A 26,638-nucleotide genomic window follows, 5' to 3' on the forward strand; every position below is an offset into this window, starting at 1 on the left:
GGGCCGGGCCGGGAGGAGCCGGGAAGGGCCGGGAAGGGCCGGGAAGGGCCGGGAGAAGCGGAGCGGGACGGGCCGGTCCGGGCCGTGTGTGTGCGGCGCGGCGAGCCCCGGGCCCGCGGGCAGCGCCATGGCCGAGACCATTGTGAGTGCGGCCGGGGGAGGGGCGATGAGGCAGCAGATTCCTGTGGGGCCGGGACGGGACACCGGGACGGGGGGCCGGGGCCGGGGCCGGCGGTGTCCGGGCCGGGCAGCCCGCCGAGCGGCGGCGCGGGGGAGTCCCCCGTGGTTTTCCCCGCGGGGGTCGGGGCCGGGACCCCGCGGTGCCGCTCAGCCGCGGGCGGGGGGCTCGGGGAGGGAGGAGAAGGGGCTGCTCGCTCCGGGGAAGGGCTCCCGGTCCCGTCCCGCCGGGCTTGTGCCCGAGAGGGAAGTTGGGAGAGCGGAAAGGGGCGCCTGCGGGGTGACGGCGGGACACGGGCAGCTCCCCGTGTCCCCTCCCGTGGCTCTCCCTCTCCCGTGTCCCCCCTCCCCGCACACGCCGCCCCGTGCCCGTGTCCCCGTGTCACACAGGAGTGGTTGAGCGTCCCCTTAAGAGCGACTCGAGTCCCGGCGCTGCCCCTCAGCGCTCCGGGGACGCCGCTCTTTACATTTGTCCCTTCCCTGCCTGTCCCCGGAGGATTGCCCTGGCCCGGTTCCCCCCGGATCTGCAGTTGTTGCCGTCCAGGAGCTCAGGTTTCCCGGGAGCAGCTGGAGCCCCGTGTCTCTCCCCACTCCCTCGTTACCGGGGCTCGGCCACCATCAGTGCAGTGCCCAGTAACACCAGTTGGGCCGGTGCCTGTGTGAATAACTCCCTTTGGAAGGTCTCATCCGCCCTCCTGAAGGTCTAATTCCACCTCTGAGGTCAGAGCTTTGGCCAAAGGTGTTTTCCTCGGAGCCAACTCCTGCCAAGAGCCCGGAGCATTGGAATGATTTCCCCCATGCTCACAGACATCACCCAGTGCTGCCCCAGAACTGCTCTCCTGGGTGTTTCCCGGCCCTGTGGAAGATGGGAACAGGAGGGAGGAGTGGGGGACGTCAGGCTGGGGGCTCAGGGTGGGCTCTGTCCCCCCTCCCTGACTCGGTGTTCCCTCATTCCCAGATAATCCGCGTGCAGTCGCCCGAGGGAGTGAAGAGAATCACGGCCACAAAGAGAGAAACGGTGGCAACGTTCCTCAAAAAGGTACCCCAGGATCCACGTGCCTTCCCATGGGATGGGGCAGGGCTCCCGTGGCTCTGTCTCGTGGCAGATCCGTGTTTAACCACCCTGGCAGCAACGAGGGACAGCCTGCCATGTGGAAAAACACACTTTGATTAGTGTAGCTTGTGTTGTTCTAGAGCAAAAATCACAGATCTACAGAAAAAAAAAACCTCCCTCAGCTTCTCTGTCGGGGCTTCCTGGGGTGGGAACTTTCCTGGGAAAGACTTTTTGGGGCTCTCCCAAAGAAGTGGCAGCTGAGAAACAGAAGGGAGGCTGTGGGATGGTCAAACCTGCTGTTCCAGGCTGGCACAGCTGCTGGATTTGGGCTTGGAATATCGTTTGCATGTCCTGTGTGTGCTCCTGGTTTTCCAATATGGCTTTGGAGGGAGCCAGGGAGGGATGGAGTGAGATCTCAGGAGCCCCTGGGCCCTCCTGGGGAGGGGAACACACCAGGATGAGGAGAACACGCTGGGTGGGGCTGGCTCTGCTGTGATGCGGCTGCTCTGTGTTCTTCAGGAGTGAGCAGCTCTCCTTTTGCTTCCCTCCTGGAATTCCTCTGGAACCCTGGGACTGGGGGTTCTTTGCTCCATGATGTGTATTCCTGAGGGGAAGGGAATGGGAGCAGGTGGAAACATTCCCTTTGTGAGTCACAGCTTTGTCTGTGGCCCAGACAGGGCAGCATTCCCACCTGGCCAGGAAAAATCCTGGTGTTTTTCAGGGCTGTCTCTGGGACACTCCCTGCAGCCTCAGCCAAGGCAAGAGGAGCTTCCAGGATCTCTGGAGCCTGTGCAGAACGAGCTGCTGCTTTCCAGGGCTCAGGTTACCCCAGGGAACAATCAGGCTGGAAAACACTTCCTGCCAGGACAAAAGCACCTGGAATTGCCTGTTGGTCTGGGGAAGACTCTGTCCTCTGGCTGAGCTGGAGCAGAGACGTGTTTGGGTTTGTTTCCTGCTGCAGGCTTTGCTTGGAAGAGGAAAGTGGCAGATTTTCCCACCTGAAGTCTGTGTTTTATCTAAATCCTGGTCTATCCTACCTGTGCTGTGGATTATAATGCTGGAATGTTCACCCAGGGGCTGGGTTTGGTGTTTAGGGGGAGAGCTGTAATTAGAGAGGTGTCAGATTGCTGCTTCCCTACCAGGAATTAACCTGGATCTGCTCCAGAAGTGTTCAGGCAATAAAGGGCTGGAGAATCTTCCCTGTCTCCTGTGGCACATCCCAGGGAAAAACACCAAAAAAAAAAAAGTCAGTCTGGGTGTGCTCAGGATCAGGAATTAGCTCAAACCTGCTGTCAGTGTGTTGTGGGGTTTGTCTGTCCCCAGAAATGGAATTCTGTGGCCTGAGGAGCAGGAGCTGATCCCTGTGAAAGGGTCCCATTCAAAGGGATCGCTCAGTGCTGCAAATCACAGCCAAGCTGACAGGAAAAAACGCTGCTTTTCATGACTGTGCTCATGTGACAGCTCTTTGTGGCTCATCAGATTTGTCCTGTGGGCAGTATCCCGTCCCTGACTCCGGCCAAAGCCATGGGGATTGTTTTTACTAACAGAAATAAAGGCCTTTCACTTCAGGATTTAAGGCAAAACCTGGCAAATAGACAAACTTTAAACACCACTTTTAAACTTAGGAAGTTCTCAAGGGGCCAAATGTGCAAATTATTTTTGCTGCGAAGAGGTGTTGGAGTGATTCCAAGTAAACCAGACTTAATCTGAGCTGGGAAAACCTGCCTAGGGACTGAGGGGGGGCTGTTGTGGGAGTGAATTCCATGGGAGAGAGGAGAAAAGGGGGGAAAACTGGACAGAACAGCAGGAAGAGGTTGAGTGAAAGAGCTGGGAGGTGGGAATGAAGCTGAGGGCAAAAGACCCACAGAGGTGGAAGTGTGGATTGTGGAATTCTGGTCACAGGAGGATGGGAATGGCTGGGTGGTGTGTGCTGCTGCAGCTGGAGCAAGGAAATGATGGAGAAGTTTCCTCCTCCAGTCATGCAGTGCTTGCCTGGCTGTAGCTGAAACGCTGCTTTTTTGTTGTGTGAGGCAGAGACAGTTCTGGTTAAGTTGTTCAAGCTCCTGGTTTAATCCACTGCTTGTTTTTCCAGGTGTTTCCATCTCTTGTTATCCCGAGCTCAGGAATGGGGGTGAATTGAGCTGAATTTCTGGAGGAGAGGTTCTCTGGGATTAGCTCTGGCTCTGAGCCCCTTTCAGGAGGCTCACACCTCACACTTTGTCCCTTTTCCCTGTGTTCCAGGTGGCCAAGGAATTTGGGTTCAGGAATAATGGCTTTTCTGTGTACACCAACCGGAACAGGACTGGGGAGATCACGGCGGCGCAGAACAAATCCCTCAACCTGCTCAAGATCAAGTGAGTCCTCACCGGGACGGGGGGCTCTGCTTGGAGCCTCCAAAATGGGGAAAGTCACATCCCAGGAGCTTCCAGTGTCACTCCTGGGACTGGGGAGGGAGGGCCTTGGTGGCTGTGCTGGAATGGGGGGTCACAGTGACACAGGAGAGGTGGTGGCTGTTCCTTGGGTCACTCCTTGGGGTGTGTTTGCTGTGGGGAGGCTTCATCCTGGATTTCCCTCCCTAATCCCTGCTTTCACCTCTTTGTCCCAGCTTTCCCTGCCTTATCCCTCCACTTACCCTCCTGTATCCCTATTTTCACCCCTTCATCCCTGCCTTCCCTCCCACATGCCTCCCTCACCCTCCTTTCCCTACCTCATCCCAGCTTTCTCTCCCACATCCTTGTTTTCACTCCTTCATCCCAACTCCCTCCTCCATATTTTCCCCTTGTCTTTGTCTCCTGATGGTAGGATTTGCATTTATTGCAAATAAAAGCAGGAAGAGGTGGCTCACGGAGCAGCTTCCAGCTGTGCCACCCGTGCTGGTCTGGTTAGAATTTGTGCCACATTCCACGCTCTTCCATGGAAGTTGGCTGCAGCTTCCTGGGTGTTGTCTCCCGCAGCTCCCACTACCCATGTGCTGTTTCCCACCCTGCAGGCACGGGGATATGCTGTTCCTGTATCCCTCCAGCCCAGCTGGCCCCTCCTCAGAGACCATGGACACCTCTGTCTCCCAAAATTCCCGGCCTGGGGGGGCCCCCCAGGTGGTGGAAGATGAGATTGACCAGTACCTGATCAAGCAGGACGGGAAGATTTACCGGAACCGAGACCAGCAGCTGTAAGTGGGGCTGGGTCCTGTTCCTGCCCCTGGATCTGGGACTCACCAGAACCTGGAATGTCATGGCCCAGCCCAGCAGTCAGGGAATTTCTATGAGAACTCCACCCTGAGTGCCCTGGGGACATTTTCAAGGAAAAACAGCCCCTGCTGTTGTCGTGAGAGGTTCAGTGGAGCCCTGGTGAGCCCAGGGAGGAAGCAGGTGCCCGGATCCCAGGGATTTTGGCTGGAATGACTCACTCAGAGCAACTGTTGTTCTGATGGAGGAGACCCCTGATGGAGCTCATGCTCCTGGATTTTGTGCTCCTAAAGCACATGGAGTTCTCTAGGTTAGAATGAACATCCTGCATTCTTCCTGGGCAGGGTTAGATGGGATATTGAGAAGGGATTGTTCCCTGTGAGGGTGGGGAGGCCCTGGCACAGGGTGCCAAGAGAAGCTGTGGCTGCCCCTGGATCCCTGGCAGTGTCCCAGCGTTGGATGGCCTGGGAGCACCGTGGGATAGTGGAAGGTGTCCCTGCCCATGGCAAGGGTGTGGAATGGGGTGAGCTTTTAAGTCCCTCCTACCCCAAACCAGTCCAGGATTTGCTGTCCCAAGCAGGAGCACTGTGTGCCCTCAGATTCAGCCAGTCCTCATAAAGGAAAACATGGTAGTGAAAGGAAGGAGTGGAAGTATCCAATGGCAGAGGTTTGGAAGTGGGACTTGGGTCTCTGCTTGCTCTGACTTCTCTTCATCACGTGTCTGCCTGACCTCTCCATGAAACCAGGGAGTTCCTTTTGCTCAAAAAAATGCACCAAAGTCCAACTTCCCAAAGCTCTTCCATGCAAGAGGCTTAGGGAAACAAAGCAGCTTCTCTTTGTGTAGAAATAACACAACAACGAGTTAAACCCAGCCAAAATCTGCTCTGGTGCTGCTAAAACATCCTCTGCTGGGAGGGGGCTTTTATTGCTCAGTGTTAATGACCCCCTTGGGTCCTGGCCTGATGTCTGCATATCCTGGGGCTGGAACCCTCTGGAATAAGACTCCTGAAAGGGTTAGAGGGAAAATTTTAAAGGCAGGAATTCCTGCTAAAACAGAATGCTTTGCCTTTCCCCTTGGGGGTGTCCTCCACGTGGTTTATCTTCAGTGCTGCTGCAACGAGGAAGTTTGTGGAAAATCCTCCCTGACCTTCCCAGCTGACCATAAATGATGGGATGTCACATCATTGGAGCAATAAAGGCAAACCCACCACTCTGTGGCAGAAACATTGCCTTGAACCTGCCCACATTTTTCAGAGGAATTGATGGAGCTGTTCCTAGCAGGGAGCCGAGGCCCAGGGGAGAGTGTAGAGGATAAAAGGAGTTGTCTGGGCTGGTTCCTGGCTTTGGGAGTGTGAATCAATCTCTGAGTGCTTTAGCAGCACTTAACTGTCCTTTCTGTACATTATCTGCCACAAAACAGCCTTAAAAAAAGACTCCTGCAACTGGATCCCATCCATTGTTTCCACAGCCCAACCTCACTGCTCCTCTCCTGGGCCCTTCCTTTGGAAACCAGCCCTGACCTGGTGCTGGGGATGTTTTCTTGTTGGTTTAGAGGGTTTTTTTTTAAAGCAATCACCACAAAAGGAGATGTTTTCCCCTCTGTAACTCTACCCAGCAGGACTTTATCTGCCTGATAAACACACGCTTCCCTGGTTGTTCCTGCCCTGCCTGATAAAAGATGAACATTTGGGGTGGCTTTTTGTTAAAATCACCCTGCCACGTGGGGGGTGGAGAATTGCTCAGAGCTCATGTAGATCTCCCACACCAAACTTACTCCAGAGAAACTTTTGCAGGCTGATTTTTCCATGATGAAATAAGATTTTTCCCCCCTTCAGTTTCCAGGTGAGATGAGATTTAACCCCTGTCCTCTCTCTCTCTGCCCAGGTGTCGCCACGGCCCCTTGGGCAAATGTGTGCACTGTGTCCCGCTGGAGGTAAGATCCCCAGGAAGGTGCTACAGACTCACCCCAGTTCCTCCCAGTAGGAACACTTTTCCTAGGCATGCTGCCTGCCAAGAGGTGGCAGCTCCAGGCTGGAATCCTGCCATGCACTGCCAGAGCTGCTGGTTCTGGGATCACTAAAGCTCGAGGCCTTTGTGCCCCTGGGCTGACCCTGGTTAAAGCTGGTTTTCTGTGGTAATGAGTTTGACAGAAAGTGCTTCAAAAGAGCTCCATTCTCTCTCAGTCTTCACTTTTCCCTGGGTTTTCTTGTTTTGTCCCCTCTCTCCTGGATCCCAGCACTTCCCAGTTTTAACCAGCTGGCACAGGGTGCCCAGAGAAGCTGTGACTGCCCCTGGAATTGTCCAAGGCCAGGTTGGACAGGGCTTGTAGCAACCTGGGATCGGGGAAGGTGTCCACCCATGGCAGGGGATGGAATGGGATGTGCTTTAAAGGCCCTCCCAACCCAAACCATTCCGTGATTATGCAGGTTGAAGCAGCTTTGGTGACACCTCCAGATGTGCTGGGCTGTGTAATTTATAGCACAAAGCAGCAGCCACTCCTCTAGAGGGGATCCTGGCTGTTCCTGGATGGCTGTTCCCCTCTGCTGGAAGTGCTCTGGGAGTCCTTGGCCATGCTGGAACAGCTGGGCCCGTTGTTTGTTGTTAGGTATTGAAAGGAAAAAGCTTTTTTGCCGTTGAGATTCTGATTTGTGAGGCTGATCTTCTCCCGGAGCAGGAGGCCACCATAAAACTCCCCGCTGTAAAGTTCCACTGTTTGCATCCCAGTAGTAGCTGCCTTGAAAATGAGCCTGAATTTCCTTGATTGCTTCCACATTGGCGGGGTTGAGTGTGGAACATGCATTTGCTGAGGGATCAGGGTGTTATCAGACAGGTGTGTGACCTGGCTCTGCTCTGTGCCGTGTTTTTGGCAGCCCTTCGATGAGGATTATTTGAACCATCTGGAGCCTCCTGTGAAGCACATGTCATTCCATGCCTACATCAGGAAGCTGACCGGAGGGGCAGACAAGTAAGGAAATCTCTGGGTTTAGGGGAATCTGGTTGGAGCTTTGGTTTTTCTAACACAAATGAAAGTACAGACAGATCTCGGTGTTGGGCACGAGGATTGAATGGCAAATGAAGGAGGAAAAAAAACCACTTTAAAAAGTTGAGAATAAAAGGAAAAGGCAGGAGGGAAACATTAAGTCTGTCTTTTTATTTTATGTTCTCATTTCATTTCTATTTTTTCTTTTCCTGTGGCAATATAATTCCTTCCAGGAAACACTCCTGATGGGAGGGAAGGCCAGATGGAAGGAAAGAAGTTCCCTGATTATACCAAGCTCCAAGCCTGTTTCTCAGACTTGGTGGACTTAAGTTACACAAAAGTGTAATCTTCTCCCTGCTATTCCTAAATACCATTGAGACTTTTAAAATCTCTTTGGGAGATGCAGCTCAAGTGCATGAGACTTCCATTTGAAGGGAATTTCCCTTTCCAGGAAGCCTTGTGCACATGAAAGGACGATTTGCTGTGGTGCTACAATCTCTTGCTTACCACACGCTCCGTAAATGATTGCTCAAAAAGCATTTACTGTGCTAACAGCAGCCTTTTCTTCCCCCTCTTCCTTTTCTTCCCCCTCTTCCTTTTCTTCTCCCCCTTCTCCTCCTTCTCCCTCTTCTTCTCTCACCTTTCTTTCTTTCTCTTCCCTGTTTATCTTTCTCTTCCCCCTTTCTCTTCCCTGTTTCTGTTCCCCCTTTCTCTTTCCCCTCTCCTCTTTCTCTTCCCCCTTTCTCCTCCCTTGTCTCCCAGAGGGAAGTTTGTAGCCCTGGAGAACATCAGCTGTAAGATCAAGTCCGGGTGTGAGGGACACCCTCCCTGGCCTGAGGGGATCTGCACCAAGTGCCAGCCCAGCGCCATCACCCTCAACCGACAGGTGAGAGGAGCTCGGGCACCTGCCAGGGGATCTGGCTTTTAGTTTGGGAAAGGTGACTTCCAAAAAAGCCAGCCAGGAGCACAAAGCTTCCAGGTGTCAGGGCAAGCCTGTCCAGGTCTTCAGGCCTTGCAAAATGGGCTCCAAAATGTCCTGGGTCAGAATTTCCTCCCAGCGAGAGGACTGAGCTGGCATCACTGGTGATAAACCCTGGTGATTAATGCTTCTGTTTTTCCTTTTGGGATCCAAAAGGCCACTCAGATTCTTTTTGTTTCCTCCTAAATTTCAGTGTCCTTTTCCCTGCAGAGGCTCTTGGGGCAAAGGTCCCAGTGAAGCCCCCGAGGTGCTGGGGGTGCTCAGCACATCCCACGCTCCAGCCTGAGCAGGGAGCAGTGCTGAAGGGTGGGAGCTGAGCAGGGGGAAGAGGGAGGGAGCCCCCAGCCTTCCCCAGCCCTGCTGTGCAGGAGCCAGCTCCAGGGGGTGGTGTGTGTCCTGGGAAGGGACCCGAGCCAGCAGAGGACGGCCTGACGCTTGAACTTTGTCAAACAGAAATACAGGCATGTTGACAACATCATGTTTGAGAACCACACAATTGCAGATCGCTTCCTAGACTTCTGGAGGAAGACAGGGAACCAACATCTGGGATATCTGTACGGCCGGTACACGGAGCACAAAGACATCCCGCTGGGAATCCGGGCGGAGGTGGCGGCCATCTATGAACCCCCCCAGGTGAGACCCGGGGGCCACTCCGAACTGGGGAACACACAAACATTTTTAGTTTGGGAAAACCTCGCACAGTATTTCCAGCTGCAGGTCCACAAGGAAAACTGTCCTGAGAAGAGGTGTGAGACCCAGGGCCCTCAGTGCCAACTCAAAATCAGGGAACACACAAACACCTTTTTAGTTTGGTATTTCCTGCTGCAGCCCCCCAAGGAAAACTGTCCTGAGGAAAAGAGGACATGATTTATTTCCTTGGCATCACCGTCTGTTGCAGCCACAGAAAGATTTTTAAACCCCAGTTTTGCTTTTTGTTGTTTTTTACCCTCGGATGATTTAAATCCAGGGTGGCTGTAATGGCAGATTTCACTTTTAATCTTTCCTTGATTCCTGGCTTTCCAACAGATTCTGTGGTTGGAAAAAAACAGTTGCAACCCTTCCTTCAGTTCCTTACCAGCTCTCTGGGAAAATTGAAGCAGCTTAATTAGATAGAATTAAGTCTAAATGATTTGAAGATGAAATGATGGAGAGGCTGAGGATAGGTTTGTCTGGAGCAGCCGGAATCCCCACTAGGTGGGGCAAGGCACCACTCCTGAACTGAGTGCTCCTCGTGTATTTCCTTCCTCCTCATGGATTCTGCTCGGCTGCCAAGTAAAATCCAACAGATTGCCAGTGGAGAAGGAACAAATGGATCCTTGGGAGTGTGGCTTGAGAGCAGAGTGGCACAGGGAGGTCTCTGGGGTGACACCAGTCTGTGGTGATGCCCGAGGGGAGGCCCAGACCTCTGCTCCCACCCTCTATTTCACTGCCCAGAGTGGCTGTACTGGTTTTTCTCCAGGTCTGTGTCACTAACCAGTGTCTCCTTGCTGCAGATCGGCACCCAGAACAGCCTGGAGATCCTGGAGGATCCCAAAGCCGAGGTTGTGGATGAGATCGCGGCAAAGCTCGGCCTGAGAAAGGTCAGGATGTGTCCAATCTCGTGTGTCTGTGTGTGGCAGGGAAGTGGTCAGTAATTCTCTCCAGCTCCATGGGGTTATCCAAGACCCTCTAGGTTAGCTAAATCTTGCTAAAGTGTCAGAAGCTGTTACATTTTTAGGTCTGAAACCCAAGTCCAGAAGGTTTTCCCTCACAGGGCTGTGTGGCTGTAGTAGCAGGGGCAAGGCAGCACAAACTCCATCTTGCCTTTCTTTGCCCTGCAACAGGAGCCATTCCTGGGGGCATCTCCCTGGCAAGTGTTAATTTGGCCCAGAGGAAGCTGGAGTTGCCTCTGTGCTCAGTTTCCAGGAGCAAGGGCTGCCCTTGGATTGTGTTCCCATCCTTGTGCTGCAGGCAGTCACTGGTGTGTGGGGTTAGGGGTGCAGGTTCCAGCCTGTAGTGATCCCATCAGGATTCCCTGATTTCCTGACATCCTTCCAACCTGCGCTGATGTTTTCCGGTTTGGAAGCAGCGTTGGTATGGTGGGAATGCCAGGAATGGGATGTACACAAACAAGATTTGACTTGCTGGAGAAAACCCGCCTGGGAGAAGGCTCGGTGCAGACTGTAAACATCTGGGGAGGGCTTTGTTCTCCCAGATAAGATCCCACCCCTTGCCAGAGGCTGGAGCAAAACTTCTCTCTGTGTTATTTATTTCCATGTTCTCCCATCAGATATTTTTAATCCATGGGACTTAACACATCACCAAGTGCTGGGCGCAGGGTTTGGTCTGCCTGGGCTCTGGGGGAGCTGGGATTAGTTCTGCCTTGGAAGGGTTAATGCTGTGGGAGCTGGGATTGGAGAGGGATCATCCCAAGGTGTGTATCCATGTTACTCCTCTGTGGAAGGATTGATCCCAAGGTGTTTGGACACATGTCACGTGTGTGAAAGGATTCCCTCCGAGGTGTGTTCGCACCACAAAAAGCTGGAATGTGCTTTCTGGGGTCAGTGCTGACTCCAGTTTGGGATGAATCACACTCCACTATGAGCTTTCTCTTAATCAGTGCGTGCAAGGTTCAAACTGGGATTGTGTGAGAGGTTCAGAGTGGGGCCACAGGAGCTGCTCTGTCACCCACGGGTGCTGGATTGCCCTCCAAACTCTCCGTAGGAAATGCTGGGGGTGGGAGCAGGTGGTGACACAGAGGCCTCTTGCAGCCTCCAGATCTTTCCACGAAGAAATATTCCATAGTGAAACCTAATGCTGCAGGTGCCCTGGCTGGCCAGCTGGCATGCCGCTACTCCTGGAAATGGGATTCCAAGGAGCCCGGCACAGCTGGGAGAGCCATTCCCTGCAGGCAGTGTGCACAGGGCCGAGAGGAGCCAAGAACATCGTGTCCTGTGAACAGAAAATGGCTGAGCTCTTCTGGTTTCCTCTTTCCTTCTTTTTTTTTTTTTTTTGTCCTTTTTTTTTCCTTAAAGCAACGTTCTCCATCCCCCTTTGTAGGTCGGCTGGATATTTACTGACCTGGTCTCAGAAGACACACGGAAAGGAACCGTTCGATACAGCAGGAACAAGGTGAGATCCAGGTGTGACCCAAAGAATTCCCAATGAATTCCAGCTCCTGTGCCAAGCAGAGAGCTGAGCCAGGGTTGCAGGTGGCTTTGGAATTCTTGGGAGATGGGGTTTTCCAGGCAGTTCTGAAGGAAAAAGGAGCTGGAACCCTTGGATATCTTAGGGATTGAACTGTTTGGGAAGCAGGCAGAGCTGCTGGAGCCCTTCACACCCCTGCTTTGAGGAAATTTATATTCATGAAATCATGGAATAGTTTGGGTGGGAAGAGACCTTAAAGCCCATCCAGTGCCACCATGGGCATTATCCCAGGGTGCTCCAAGCTCTGTCCAGCCTGCCCTTGGACACTTCCAGGGATCCAGGGGTAGCCGCAGCTTCTCTGGGCACCCTGTGCTAGGGCCTCACCCTGCTCACAGGGAAGAATTTCTCCCCAGAAATCCCATCTATCCCTGCCCTTTTTAGGGCTAAGAAAACTCCAGGGAGTGGAGGGGCATGTGAGGGAGAAACCCAGTGAGGGAGAGTGACTCAGAGGATGTTCCTATGGGCTGGGCTTTGTGACACATACGTGGCTCAAACTTCGACGACCTCAGCTTCCTGTCCTTGTAAACTCACTGATGTCCATATTTGGAAAGTGAAACTTGATTTTTCAAAAAGAAAAAAAAAAAGAAAAAAAAGGTGTGTAGAGGTGGGTGGGACAGTCCTGAGCCAGCCCAGGGCTGGGGAGCTGACAGGTCACATTCTTGTCCCAAGCTCCGCAGCAGCTTTCCACGAAAGCGTGTTTTCCTGGGGTGTTGGTCGTTTTCCTTGGCTGCAGCCCAGGGAAATAGGTCTGGGCTACGTCACCTTGTCCTTTGGCTGATTGGAGTCCATGCTCTCCCCTCAGGACACGTATTTCCTGAGTGCAGAGGAGTGCATCACAGCTGGCAACTTCCAGAACCAGCAGCCCAACATCTGTCGCCTCTCTCCCGATGGGCACTTTGGATCCAAGTTTGTCACAGTTGTGGCTACAGGTACAGACTGGCCTCAGCCCTCTGGGCTTCACCTGATTTACCTCTTGTTAGTAGAAGAATACGCCAAAAATCACATGTCCTGCTCCCCATCTGTCCCATTTAACAAAGGCTTTGCTCTATCAATTAAAATACTTACTCATTCTTTGTTTTTTCCGATCTACAATTACTCACTCATTATTTATTTGCCTGATTTTTACTCTACGGCTGTTTGAAGAGACTTGTTTGAGACTCAGCTCCACCTCTCTGACCCAGAAATCACTCTCTGCCTGCAGCCAGGGCAACAACTGTTGCTCACTTTTTGTTTCAAATCCTTAAGCTCCAAATTCTGTTGCCTGGAAGCAGCAGTGCAGAGCCACAACACTCCAGAGTTAGAGATTAGTTCCTCCTTCAGGAGGGATCTTTACCTCCCTCATGTCACTGTCAGGGAAACCTGACGGGAAAAAAAAAATCTGTCAGGAAAAAAAAAAAAAATGTTTGGAAACGTTTTTTTGGCTGAGTAAAACAGAAGCTCCTGCAAAGTGCTCATGGCTAAACCCTCTGGTTTTAGCCATTTTCAGGGAGTCTCCAGAGGCACCATAGATGGGCTGGGCTGGGAGGGGGGACACTGGCATGTGCTGGGAGGGCTGGAGTGTTCTCAGTTCACTCTGTTCTTCTCCATGGGATGACACATGTCTTCATTTAAACCTTCCCTGGAGCGGAATCGCTGGTTCTGGCTTTGTTTAACACAATGAAAAAACCCTCATGACTTCCAAATAACATCCAGAGTGAAAAGTGAAAGTGGGTTGGGACATTGCCTGCCCTGAGCCTGGCTTTGTAAGGGTTCCCAGGGCCTTTTTTCAGTGAAAAAGCTCTTTTTTTAGTTAACAGGCCCATGCCTGTACATTCCAGACTGCTAAACACATCCATCTCTCATTAAATATAGATCTGTATCTCTCTTTCTGTATATATATATTTATTTAATTTTTTTAAAAAAACAAGGTGTTTTACTGAGCAAACACACTGCGTTCAGGCCTTCCCCCGTCCTGGTCTATGTTTAATTTCCAGGAGTGTTTGTTCTGGAGCAGTGAGTGATTGAGGTTACAGATCAAAGGGTAGAAAAGGAATATTTCCTCTTTGCTGTTCCAGCTAATTTCATTCTCCTCTGTTCAATCCGCCCAGCAGGTTCTATTTAAACACTTGAGTCCCTCTTTTTGTGCTGCAGAAATGTATTTGGATAGTTTGCCTCAACTTTGCCTTTAAATCCTCCACATGGATTAATTCCTATTCCCTCCTGAATTCCATAGCTTTGGAAATAGTAACGTTTTCCTACCATCTGCCTCCCTCCTCTCTTTCCAGTTGTATTCCAGTGACACATGACCTGATGTTGCTTACATTATCCAAATGAAAGCGCCAAGCATGTGAGCCTTCCGTGAGCCAGGCTCTTAATTCCCACTTTCCATGTCAGATTTCCACCCAACCATCCAGTACAGGCTGAGAAAACACTGTTCAGCTTTGGCATGACCAGGTGATCTGCAGCTCAGGGATCCTTGAGAGTGAAACGAGGCCACAGAAGCTGCGTGCCTGAGTTTTGTTTGGAAAAGGAGGAGATACCTCTGGAGTAGTAGAGGGTGATGGTATCAGAGCCCCCAGAAGCACAGCTCCTCCTCCTTGGAGCTCCTGGTAGAGATTCCTGCTGTTCCCTGGGCTCTGTGCTCTTGGGATAGTTGTGGAAATGTGTGTGGCTATAAAAATGTGGAGTTTAGAGGGAATTCTTGCCTAAAATTCTTGCCATGCAGCAGCGCCAGCAGCTTCATCTCAGTGTTTATCACTGTTAGCCTTGTGTTTAATCATGGAATTTTGGAATTGTTAAGGTTGGAAAAGAACTCCAAAATCATCGAGTCCAACCTTAGTGCTGCTTTTCCAGTCATTTCTGTTGGAGTTAGACCAGGGTGCAGAATTTTCAGGAAGAATTTCTTCATGGGAAGAGTTGTGAGACGGAGTCCCCACCCCTGGAGGTGTCCAAGGATGTTGGCCTGGGTGACAACATGTGGATTGGTCGAGATCCATCTCGGAGCTGTTTTCCAACCTCAGTGATCCTCGGAGCTTTAACTATCCTCTCCTCCTGCAGGTGGTCCTGACAACCAGGTGCACTTTGAGGGGTACCAGGTGTCAAACCAGTGCATGGCCCTGGTGCGGGACGAGTGCCTGCTGCCCTGCCGGGACGCGCCGGAGCTGGGCTACGCCAAGGAGTCCAGCAGCGAGCAGTACGTGCCTGATGTCTTCTACAAGGTGAGGGCTGAGGGCCTGGGCAGCTCCAGGATGTGCCCCTGGATCCAAGCAGTGATACTGAGGAGCTGCAGGGGAAATGTGCATCCAGAGCGGCTCCAAAATACTCAAATGTCATATAGAGTCACGGAGTGGTTTGTGTTGGGAGGGGCCTTAAAGCTCATCCCATCTACCCCTGCCATGGGCAGGGACACCTTCCACTGTCCCAGGGTGCTCCAAGCTCCGTCCAACCTGGCCTGGGACACTTTCAGGGATGGGGCAGCCACAACTTTTCTGGGTAAACTCTGCCGGGGCTTCATCCTCCTCACAGGGAAGAATTTCTTCCCAATGTCTAATCTAACCCTGCTCTCTGGCAGGGGGAAGCCATTCCCCCTGTCCTGTCACTCCATCCCTCATCCAAAGTTCCTCTCCAGATTTCTTGGAGCCCCTTTAGGCACTGGAAGGGACTCTCAGGTCTCCTTGAAGACTTCTTCAAGTAAATATCTCCAGATGAATACCCCCTCCTCTGGACTCTCTCCAGCAGCTCCACATCCTTCCAGTGCTGAGGAGCCCAGAGCTGGAGGCAGCTCTGCAGGAGGGGTCTTGAAAGGACATGAGGTGTCACTGCTGTCCCTGCCTGCTGCACTTTGGGGTTGGTGGTGTTGGATGGAATGTCGTTATTCTCTTCCAGTTGTTCCTGGAGCCCTTCAGCCCCTCCTGTGCCTGCATGGCCAAGTTGGGAACTCTGGATCAGGCTCCCTGTGGATGCTGATAGCGCTGCCGCTCCAGCCTACAGCTCCTGGTGCCCCATGAGCAGGGACAGAGGAGTTAATTAATGGCACGGCTCGCTGGCTAATTAGCCATCCATCACCCCCTTTAGTTATCTCCTTCCTGTCCTGTCTCCTGCTGCCTGTGGTAAAGCTGCCCTTTTAAGGAGCACAGGATAAGGAAAGCTGCCTTTGTTTAGGAGGAGTGGAATGAGGGAATTGTGCTCCAGCAACAGGAATAGAGCTGATCAGGGTGTTCCTGCATGCCCTGAACGTGGGACTGGGAAGTGCTGGTTTCCACCCCTTAGTGCCAGACTGCTGGCTTACCTTGACCCCACCTGGAAACAAGGAACACCTCTGGGCTGAATCCAGTGCTGGAGAGGGAGAGCAGATGGAATCCTGCTCTCTCTGGAGCAGGCAGCTTCCTCCTAGGAGCTGATAAGCCGGGGCCGATTACAATCCAGCAGAGCTGGGTGTGCAAAGGTTGGCCCTGAACGTGAGGAGGATGAGATCACCTCCTGGCGTGCCCTGATCCCACTCTGGAGCAGCCCAGGCCGTGCCACACTCGGGCAGCCTCGCAGGAGGTCCCGCAGGTCTGTGGCCCACATGTGGCCCACCCGGGGTGCTGGGAGCAGCAGGAAGCCGGTGGGTGTTCCCAGGAGGGCTTCACTCCCATCTCTAATCTGAAGCAGGGAGATAAACAAAATGGGAACGCATGGCTCCAGCCTTCTGTGGAAATTTCCATCATCCACTGATTCACTGGGTCGGGCTGCAGCTGATTTCATGTTTTAGAGCTTCTCTCCCTCATTGCCCTTTTCATGGAGTGCTCGAGGATGGCCCTGCCGAGTGGGATTCTCCGTCAGCCTTCAACAGATTTGGCTCTAGGATCTCTCAATTATTTTTGAATGTTCTTAAATCTGCAGAAAGCTTAGTCACTCCTGGCTTGGGAAACCTTTGGGGTCCCATTAAATGCACAAGGCTTGAGTTCAGAGACACTACCTCATCCTGGGATGGTGACAACAGCCGTGTCCGAGCCCCGGTGAACTCCAGGAGTGGCAGGAATCTGGTGGCACAGGATGGAATCTTTGGGGTCCAGTACCTTGCTCTCCCTCTCCCTTTGTCGCCAGTCTGTGATGTGGGGTTCCCCTCTGTGCTGACCCCCCAGCCAGTTTTGGGGAGAAAACTGCACTTTGGAGCAGTTGCTGTTTTCTCTGGGACTGTGCAGAGAAAAGTCCATGTGCGTTCCCATACAACATCCAAGCATTTATCTGAAAAGCCCTTTAGGATGAAAGGAGCTCTACAAATTAATTCTAATTGGATGAGGACCAAGAGGCCGATGTTTGTGGAGTGTGGATGTATTTATAGAACAGCCAGATGTGAGGCAGGATCCGTGGAGCTCGGATCTGTCTGAGGGCAGCGCGGTGGCTTCACCTCCAGCTTGCAAATGGGAAAAGGGGCTGCTTTTCTTTCATGGAAATGGGAAAGCTGATGGCACTGGCATTGTCCTGCGGTTTTCCCGAGCCTGCAGCTGGGTGGTTTCTGTATTTCTTTACCATTCCCTTTATGTTGGCCCCTCGCCTGCTGCTCCAATGAGCCACCCCTGTGGAGTTGGCTTTGGACACGCAGCCGTTGCTGTCCTGGCTCAGAAAGGGAGAGCTCTGCTCCACTGGGGAACTCGAGGGGTTTGGGGACTGTGAGAACAAGTTCCCTTGCTCTGAGGTGCCTCCCCAGGTAAGATTAGCCAGGAGGAAGAATGGATCCCTCCCGGCCTCCAGGGGTGTTTGGGAAGCATCAGGGCTCAGCATGGGTTCCAGCTGGAATGGGGCATAAACCAGCACGTGCTGCTTGGCCAGCTCAGCACACAGAGCTCAGGAAGGAATCCATGATGTGCAAACACAGACACGGGTTGGGATAAAGACCCTGTTAGCAAAGCTGATGATGTTGGAGCGGCCAGTTCACCCAGTTTTTGAGCTGGATGAGGGTGAGCCTGGCTGAATATCCCACACAATTTTCCATCCTGTCTTCTGTCCTTGAGCAGCTGCCTCTGTCCATCTGGTTTTAGAAAACAGATGGATTGATTTGGATTTCCCTGAGAATGTACCTTGGGTTGATATTCAACACTGAGGGAGTGCTCAGGGTGCAGCTGGGGAATCCCTCCCTGGGGCTGCTGCACCCTCTCCCTGCTGTCACCTCCTCCCAGTCCACTGGCCCAGGAGCTCATTAACTTCATCAACTGTGGGAAGAGATTCCTGATGTTTTACAGATGCTTTAAAACTCCTGGATAATTGGATTTGGGGGTTGGCTGGCTTTGTCTCTTATCACAGGTATTTGTGACAGCTCAGCGCAAACACTATGTCATCGACATCCTTGTCATCCTCGAAGTGAATTGCATTTTCCAGCTGTCTTAACAACCCCCCAGAGTTTCTTTAAGATGGTTTAATGTGCCTCCAGAGTTTCTTAGGGATGGTTTACCATTCCCCCAGAGTTTCTTTGGGATGCTGTAAGACAAAAGCTAGTTACAAGCATTGTGCAAGAGCCCTTTGCCCTCGAGTCCTACACGTGCTCTGAGCTCTCCTGCGGCTGAGCCATGTCTGAGCCCTGGCCTGGCACTAGTGACACGTGTCCCATCCCTCCCTGAGACAGCCCCGAGCCAGGGCCCTGCTTTTATTAGAGCCCAGCAGGACCTCTGAGGCTGTCTGTCCTACCATGGCATTGGAAATCCTCTTCCCAGAGAGAGCCAGGCACCAGGGAGTGTTCACTGACGGGGAAGGACTTCCCTGGCTGCCCTCCCACCAGCTCATGAGCCGCCTTAGCCTTAAATGTCCCAGCTGCTCCCGGGAGGAGGATGCTGGATTAGCTCAGCAGGAGTCTCCTGGGAAGGGTTTCAACTCTCCCTGACCTGTCACTTGCTCTTGGAGAAGTCGCTTCATTTCTGCGCCTCAGCCGCGCTCCCCGTGCGAGGGGCAGGACTGCCCGGGAAAGCGCCTGGAAGTCAGCAGAGGGAAGAGCAAAGCTGGGATTTATTCACACATGGGAAGGACAGATGGCTGCCGAGCTCCGCCGTGCCTTCAGCAGAGGGAGCAGGTCGGGAATAACAGCGTGGGATGCGGGATGTTCGCAGCATGGGATGCTCACAGCATGGGATGGTGACAGCGTGGGATGCTCACGGCTGTCCTGGGACGCGGATCCCGAGCCTCCCTCCTGGCTGGCAGCTCCCCGGGCTCCTCACTTGGCTGCTCCCCTCACCCTCCGTGGATAATCCTGAGGCCACCCAGAAGTCTTTCCATCCTGCCGAGGTGTCTGTGTTCCACCCTTTTCCCTGTTCACCCTCATCCCTGTGCAGCTCCTGCCTCCAAACAGTGGGTTGAAAGGCTCTAATCCCAGCCTTGGTAAAATCTCCACTGGGATGATGCATTGTCCAGACCCTCCAAGCCTTGCTGCAGGTTTTTTGTCCCGAAGCCAAATAGTCTTTGCTCCTTTAACCCCTTCCTGGCCTCCCTTTGCAGCTGGTGCCACTGGGCTTTGGGGGTCTCAGGCTGCAGCAATGATAGGGTGCTGGGAGGGTCCTGGTGATGCCCAGCTCAGGATAAGGATCTTTCTCCCAACAGTCCAAACTTGTTGTTCATTAAGGCCTTTAAAACATAATTAAATAATCATGGTGGTGGGAGAGGAATGTTGGGGTTTGGGGGGACTGTCCTGTCAGGATCAGGACATGTCCTCGGCTCGCGGGGAGCGAGGTTCCAGTCTGTGGATGTCTTGGAGGCCTCAGCAGCATGCCATGAAAAAGCAGGCATTTAACATGGAAATCCCCAGAGGGGGAGATTAAAGCCAACAGGTGCTGGAAAAATGTTTCTGCATATTAGAACTTAATGAGATTGGAAAATGAATTCCAGATGGGCTAATTATGTGTGAGTTGTTGCAGGTCCCTTCATGCAGTGGCAGGATTGTGTTTGGGAAGCTGATTGGATCTGATTCCTGCCTCTTGTGGTATCACTGAGATCTAGAAGCAGGTTGGCTCTGGGGTCCTGTGATCTCCCAAAAAAAGGCTCCACGGCTCCTCCTGCTCCTGTCGGAGCCAGAGAGATCTGAGGCCACAACCTGTCATGTGCGAGGAGCAAAGATCCTTATCGGGATTGCCTTTCAAAGGAGCTTCAAAGACTGGAAGGGAGATTTTTTAACAGAGGGAGCAGTTGCTGGGGACAGCGGGTGCTTGGGGAGGGGGTCAGGAAGGGGGGCTGTGCCTGGAGGGGAGCAGCGTGCTGGAGCTTGCTGGGGCGACGTCTGACTGGGGAGAGGGATGGCGCTGGCTGCTGCTCTTCATAGCTGTGCTGTGTAAACACCAGGGAGAGCGGGGGAGTGGTGTTCTCCGGGAGAAAACACGGCTGGGAGAAAGGGGAGGGAGTCCTGGAGTCAGCCCTGCATGGTGCTCCCTGGCTCAGCCCATGGGATGCTGCTCCCATCCCACACAAAGGACTCGCAGCCTTTGCGGGTGACAGCTCCGGATCCAGCTCCCACCACCGAGAGCCCACGGAACGTCCAGTACAACGTCCCTGACTGGGAATTATGGGCATATGATTTATGTGGGGCTCCATGAATGATTTATGCCACGTTAAGTGATGATTTAGGGAGAAAACACAACCCCCTCGTACAGAATCTTTAATGAAAAGTGTCAGTTCTCCGGGATTTATCTCCGAAGCGGCGTTTGAACCCGGCATGTTTGACATCAATCACGTCTAATTGTCAGGTTATGATTAATGAACATATGCTGGCCGTTTGTCTGCCTAATTAAACTTTATGTTCCATTCGTCTGGCAAAGCAAAACAAGTTTACGCCGTGGGATGTGCTGGTTCCAAGGGTCTGGGTATGAGAAAGTGCCCGGATTCCCAATTCCCAGATGAAGAGTTGGTTGAGGCACTGCTGGACTTGCAGAAAGGCTGGTTTGCCTTGGCTGAAGTGGCAGAGATGACTTGTCCCTCTCTTTAAGATGGTGCGGCTGCCTAAATGGCGTTTAAAGTCATGGAATTGTAAGATATCTGGGGTTGGAAGGGACCCACCTACAAGGATCATGGGGTAGAATCCCACCTTTACACTCCATGGATAATTCCAAGCCTCTCTCTGGTGGGAGATAAGCCCAAGGTGGTTTGTGACCCCTCATTCTCTTGGCTCACAAGGAAACAGAGATCCTGATTCCAGAGAAGCTGGAATTACAGAGATCTCCAGCCCCAGGGAGCAGCAGGGAATTAGGCAGCCCTGCACCACCCATCCAGATTCTTTTCCACACTCTCAGTGATCGGCCAGAGCCCAGGATTCTGCATGAGCATCTCCAGGGCAGGATCCCTTGGGCTTTACACCACTTCCAATTCTCAGGAATAATGCAACTGTTTTTCTTTCAGGACATAGACAAGTTTGGGAACGAGATCACCCAGCTGGCTCGCCCGCTCCCGGTCGAGTACCTCATCATAGACGTGAGTATTCCCTGCACGTGTTTGCTTCTGGCAGGAGATGGTCAGAGTGGATCAAACTCCTAACCCACCTCTGAATTTCCCAGGGGCAGGGATTCCTGAGACAGATTATTCTCCTCTGCCTGCTGCTAGGCATTCCTAGCAGGGGGCTGGCTGCCCTGCTCCGTGAGGTCGGTGTGGTGCCAGGGAACACAATTGTTTTCCAGGAATGCACTGCCTGGTGCCTTATCAGGGCTCTGAGCTGGCCCAGAGCCACATGGCCGGGAAGTAGCAGCCCCACGGACCCATGTCCCGGGCACTGCCTAATGAGGAAACTCCAGAGCAGCAATTAGGGATCTGTCTCCTTTGAGTGACTCAGCAGGTTGTCCAGAAATGCCTTTTCTTGGAGGAGGGAATTCGCTCTCTGGCACGGCTTGGCCAGAGCAGAGCTGCTGCCAGGCACGGCACAGCTCAGCCCAGGGGGCTGGGAAACAAAGTTACAGCGTGAAAGGCAGGAGAGCAAAAAATTGGGATGCCGGATGATATTGCTGGAGTTGGAGGTGGTGCCAACAACCATTAGATCCACCTGGAGCAGCTTCTCTGGTCCAGCTGCCCCTGGCACAGGCAGTGCCAGAGCACGGGAATTCCTGCAGGAGTGAAGGCACCTGTTCCTGGGATACCTGGGGTGTCACTGGGATGAAAACAGAGGGGTGGAACGTGCGTTGGGATCCCCCCAGGACTTGGCTCCAGCAGCAGCTGCCTGGCACAGGGCACATCTGTGCCAGGATTGCTGTATTCCGGTGACCTGTGCAGAGAGGGATGTTCTCTATGGCATCTGTCAGGACCAAACCCATCATGTCCCTCCAGCTTCCTTAGAAAGGGAGCCAAGGGGTGTGGTGATGGAAGGCTTTAAAATTAAATTAAAAGCCATCAGATCCCTGCAGGATCCCTCACTGTTTGGCTAAGCTGGGACTATAGCCATGGCTGTTCTCAGCTATTTGGACTCGCTTCCCATATCCCCCTGGTCTCTGACCATCCTTCCTTGGATTTTTTTCTTTTTTTTTTTTTTTTTAGATTACTACAACTTTCCCCAAGGATCCAGTCTACACTTTTTCTATTTCTCAAAATCCATTCCCCATCGAGAACCGCGATGTGCTGGGAGAAACTCAGGTGAGGGGCGATTCCTGACGGAGCCGGGTTTCATAGGGACGGGCTCTGCCTCCCTTGTGCTCACTGACATCTGCAGAGGGACAGCTGTGCCCTCAAGTCACCTCTTCCCAGCTCAGCTTGCCAAAGTCCTTCCTGCATGGAGCAGTGTCTGCATGCCAATGCCGACTGCCGGCCGCTGCTGAGCTCCCGCTGGATCCATGATGGGATCAGAGCTCCCTGTGCCTGCCAGGCAGCTCCAGAGGGGCCAGAGACCTCCAGCCCCATGGTCACAGCACAAGCCTGCTGAGACTGGGGTCTGTTCCTGCTCCCAGAGTGCTGCCTTCTTTTCCTGGTTGTAATCTTTAAGCACAGAAAGCTGTTCTTGCAAGAGGCCAAGGCAGAGGATGGGGAGGAAGGGGCTGCTCTGTCCTCCTCTCCCTCTTTTCTGTAGTAACAAGGCTGGAGTAGCCTGGCTCCCCCTCAGCACTTCTTGGATCTGAGATCAGCTCTGTAGGTGCTGGAGCTGGTCCAAAGATCATTTTTCCTGGAAGTTGTTAGCTGGGATTCAGTCAGCCAGGCAGGGATCTGATTTTGGGAATGTCCCTGAACATTGCAGACGATAGCCAGAGGGACTGGATCTCTTAGTGGATCCAAATAGGAATTGACTTCTCTTCATTACTGTCCCCTCTCCCCAGGACTTCCACAGTTTGGCCACATACCTGTCCCAAAATACTTCCTCCATTTTCCTAGACATCATTTCTGATTTCCATCTGCTCCTCTTCCTGGTCACAAACGAGGTCATGCCTCTGCGGGTACGTAACGGGGCTGGGAGGGTCCTGTCCCCGCACCATCCCCCCCTATCCCAGGGCCCTCGGCCTCTCCAGGGGTCCCTCAAGTGGGTGGAGGTGACCATTCCTGTCATCCTATAACCCTGGGCAGGGCCTTGTGCTGGCTCTTTCTGACCAAGCTGTTGGGAGAAGGTTTAAAGAGTTATGAAACCTTTTTTAAACTCTAAACACAAAACTCCTGAGCTGCTGGGAGCTCTGAGGGGGGTGGCTGTCCACATGATCCCAGAGCCAACTTGGCTGCGGCTCCCAGAGCTGGAAATGTTTTAAAAATTATCTCAGAATCAGGAATTTGGTGGGAACAATAAGGAGATCAGAGCCCCCAGAAGTCAAGGCCAGCGAGGTCCTGGCAGTGCAGCTCTGCTGCCCTTGGCCGGGCACCGGGGGCCTGGCGGCTGCCCCGGCACCGCCGGAGCTTCCCGGTGAGATCCAGCTGGGCCGTGTTGGCCAGAGGCTGCGCATGTGCACGGCAGCCGGGATGACCGTGGGCAGCTGGAGATCAGGATGGGAACAGGCATGGGGGCTGGAGTGCTCCAGCATGGAGGGATTGCACCTCTGGAAGTTGGGACTGGCCTGCAGAGCCAGGACACTGTCCTGCAGGGGTAGGGAATAGCTGCTGGAAGCAGAGGAAAGGAGCTTTTGGGGTGTTGGGATCTGTCTGAATGCTGGGGAGCAGAGGGATAAACTAGGGCACCCCAAGGGTGTCAGGAAAGGGGGAACAGCTCAGGTTCAGGGTGCTGCCTTGTACTGGAGGGGTCCCCAGTGCTCATTTCCCACCTGTGATTTCCAGGACAGCATCAGCTTGTTGCTGGAAGCCGTGAGGACCAAAAATGAGGAGCTTGCACAGACCTGGAAAAAATCGGAGCAGTGGGCGACCATCGAGCAGCTCTGCAGTAAGAGGAGGGTCCCTGGGGCAGGGTGTCCCTCAGGGAGGAGGGGGGTCCCTCGGCAGAGCTGGCTGGGGGTTCTGTGGAGCTCCTCCCAGGCTGCCACAGAGGCTACTGGAGGCTCGTGGGGAGGAAGCTGTTCCTTTGTTACGGGATCCTGAAATAGTTTGGGTTGGAAGGGATCTTAAAGCTCATCCTACCCCCCTGCCATCTTCCACCAGACCAGGTTGCTCCAAGCCCCATCCAGCCTGGCCTGGAGCGCTTGCAGGGATGGGGCAGGGCTGAGGCAGGGTGGGATGTGCAGCGGGATCCCAGCACTGCCCCGGGCTCTCTCCCGCAGGCACGGTGGGTGTCCCGCTCCCGGGACTGCAGGAATACGGCGCCATGGGGGGCTCGTCGCACGCCGTGGCCGCGGCCATGTGGCCCTGCCAGCACTGCACCTTCATGAACCAGCCGGGCACGGACCACTGCGAGATGTGCAGCCTGCCCCGTTCCTAGCCCCGCCCCTGCCCAGAGCCACCCGGAGCGGCCGGCGCGGCGCCTGTCCCTTTCCCTCTCCTCCCTTCAGCTTCCAGCCCGGGCTACGGAGCCAGGCACGGGTGGCTCCAGCCCCCCAGTTACTCCTCGCTCCCTTTTGGGGGCTCCCAGCCTGGACAACCAACGCTTTCCTCAGCTCGTGCCTGGGCTGGCCCCCCACCACCCTCAGCTCCTGCCAGCCTGCCCTGGGGGAGCTGGCGGGCTTAGGGAGCTGCCCGTGCCCACTCCCTACCCAAGGCGAGAGGGAGGCTTTGGCACCTCCCTGCCCACAGCTTTGCTCTCATTCCCTGCCTGCCTGAGTGCCTGGATCCCGACAACTCCGGCTCTGACCGGCCTTGGCAGCACGGGCAGGTGGCTGTGATGTTCCCAGAGCAGGACAGGCACCCCTGGACACCGAGCATGGCACTGCTTGGTGAGCTTTGGCACCCCGTGGGGACCGTGGGAGGAGCATCCCCTCTGGGTGCCGTGTCCCCCCACTGTGCACAGCTGGGCTCCCAGGGAAGGGTTGTGAGGCAGCCACGTAACTCGGGCACCCGCCTCGCCTCCCTCGTGCCCTGGGAGCCAGTCCTCCAGTTGGTGCCTTCCCCCATCCCTTCGGAGCATGTCCTGGCTGGAGCTGGGGCTTGGGGGTCTTGTGCCCAGCCTCCCTTCAGCCCCGAGCTGGGGCTGCCCTGGGCACCGCTGGGCAGGGGAGAGGGGCAGGGGGATGCTGGAGGGGCTCAGCCCTCCTCTCACAGGGCCTCTGACCCCCAGGCCCATCCTGGAGCTCCCCAGCCCTGGCTCCACAGGCTCTGGTTCAATCCCGGGGGCACCGGTTCCAGCACTGCCCCGTGTCCCCTCCGTGAGAGGGGTCCGGAGGGCCTGTCCTGCTCCAGGACAGCACTGCCCAGACCCCGGTGGGGCAGGGACCCCCGCCCCTGGCCGGGGCTTTCCAAAGGCTTCATCCCACGGCCCGGCTCCGGGCTGCGGTTGCTTTTCCCCTGGGTGTGCTGGGGTTGGGGGCGCAGCGCTGGGAGCGCCCGGGCCGGGCTGGGCTGACCCAGGCGCGGGGGCTGCAAGTAACGTGGAATAAAAGCACCTCAAACTAGAGCCTCCTGCACTCTGTCACCTGTCCCGGGGTGCTGCACACTCCCAACAGGAATGGGGGAACGCTGCACCCCAGTGTGTGCCTCCTGCGCTCCCTCACCTGGGCCAGGATGGGGCTGGGATGGTCTGTGTTCCCACTGGAATCTGGGGCACTCTGTCCCACCGCTGTCCCCTGCATTCTGTCACCTCGGGTGGGGCTGGGATGCTCTGTGTTCCCGATGGGAATGGGGGGACACTGTGCCCCAGGACGGTGCCGCCATCTGTGCCAGGATGCTCAGTGTTCCCAACTGGAACAGTGGGACCGTGCCTCCTGTGCTTTGTCACCTGCGGCCAGCCAGGGCTGGGATGCTCGGCATTCCCAGCGGGAACGGGGGAGCCCTGCTCCCCGGGGCCCGTGCCGCCTGCACTCCATCACGGCGACGGGCCGGGACGCTCCGCATTCCCGCCGGGACTGTGTGTCCGGGCTCGTGTCCGCGGTCTGTTTGCAATCAGCCCCGGAGCCGCGTGCGGCCGGGCCCGGTGCCAGCCCCAGCCTGGAAAAGGGGGAGCGGGAGCGGCGGGAGCCAGAGCCGGGGAGCGCAGCCCGGCGAGCGGCGGCAGCGGGGAGGTGGCACCTGCCCAGCCCGGCCCTGGGGGACACCGCGGCCCTGGGGGACACCGCAGCCCTGGGGACGCGGGGACACGGCCCCGCCATGGCCCGGCTGCTGCTCCTCCTGCTCCTCGCGGCTCTGGGCTGCGCGGCCAGGCCGGGCCGGCGGCCGGCGCCGTGGGACGATGGAGCAAATGGTAATTGCCACCCCTCGGGTCCCCCTTCCCACCGGGGTGTGGGCGCGGGGAAGCGCCTGACGGGGCAGCTGCCCTGGGTGTGGGGCCGGAGGGGTCCCGGGCGGGTCCTGGCCGGGGCTGGAGGGGTCCCAGGTGAGGGGCTGGGGGCGGCTCCTGCTCCTGGGGGGCTGCTCGTGGTCCCAGCCCGGCCCCTCCAGCCCAGAGACACTCGGCGAGGGGCTGCGCCAACCTGACGCTGGTGCTGGACAACTGGAAATTCGCCATCACGTCCCAGCTGCGGAACCTGCTGCTCTCGGACCACCAGACCGTGCTGCCGGACTACGGCCGGTGAGGGGCCGGGGTCCCTGGGGGGATAGTTGGGGGGATAGTTGGGGGGATAGTTGGGGGTCCCCGCCCTCACGCCGCT

General features: G+C 54.9%; 1 protein-coding gene across 1 annotated transcript; it reads left to right on the forward strand.

Annotated features, from left to right (window-relative positions):
- On the forward strand, positions 1-25,464 carry NPLOC4 (NPL4 homolog, ubiquitin recognition factor). Its single transcript, XM_066200509.1, has 17 exons — positions 1-142; positions 1,136-1,216; positions 3,473-3,585; positions 4,221-4,400; positions 6,301-6,349; positions 7,287-7,381; positions 8,159-8,282; positions 8,829-9,008; positions 9,869-9,955; positions 11,415-11,486; positions 12,364-12,490; positions 14,598-14,758; positions 20,895-20,966; positions 22,017-22,112; positions 22,787-22,903; positions 23,727-23,829; positions 24,164-25,464. Exons 1-17 carry the CDS (start codon positions 128-130, stop codon positions 24,319-24,321), a joined length of 1,830 nt encoding a protein of 609 aa, XP_066056606.1. The 5' UTR covers positions 1-127; the 3' UTR covers positions 24,322-25,464.
- Positions 25,465-26,638: the final 1,174 nt, after the last annotated feature.

Source organism: Chamaea fasciata, unplaced genomic scaffold, assembly GCF_029207755.1.
Source record: "Chamaea fasciata isolate MVZ Bird 193981 ecotype frontalis unplaced genomic scaffold, bChaFas1.0.hap1 SCAF_19, whole genome shotgun sequence".
In the NCBI taxonomy this organism is placed as follows: domain Eukaryota; kingdom Metazoa; phylum Chordata; class Aves; order Passeriformes; family Sylviidae; genus Chamaea; species Chamaea fasciata.

What these genes read in the sequence shown, in the direction of transcription:
- NPLOC4 (XM_066200509.1), top strand. An exon ending in CTGACCGGAGGGGCAGACAA is followed by an intron (nt 7,382 to 8,158) that starts GTAAGGAAATCT and finishes CTTGTCTCCCAG; the next exon opens with AGGGAAGTTTGTAGCCCTGG. An exon ending in TTCGATACAGCAGGAACAAG is followed by an intron (nt 11,487 to 12,363) that starts GTGAGATCCAGG and finishes CTCTCCCCTCAG; the next exon opens with GACACGTATTTCCTGAGTGC.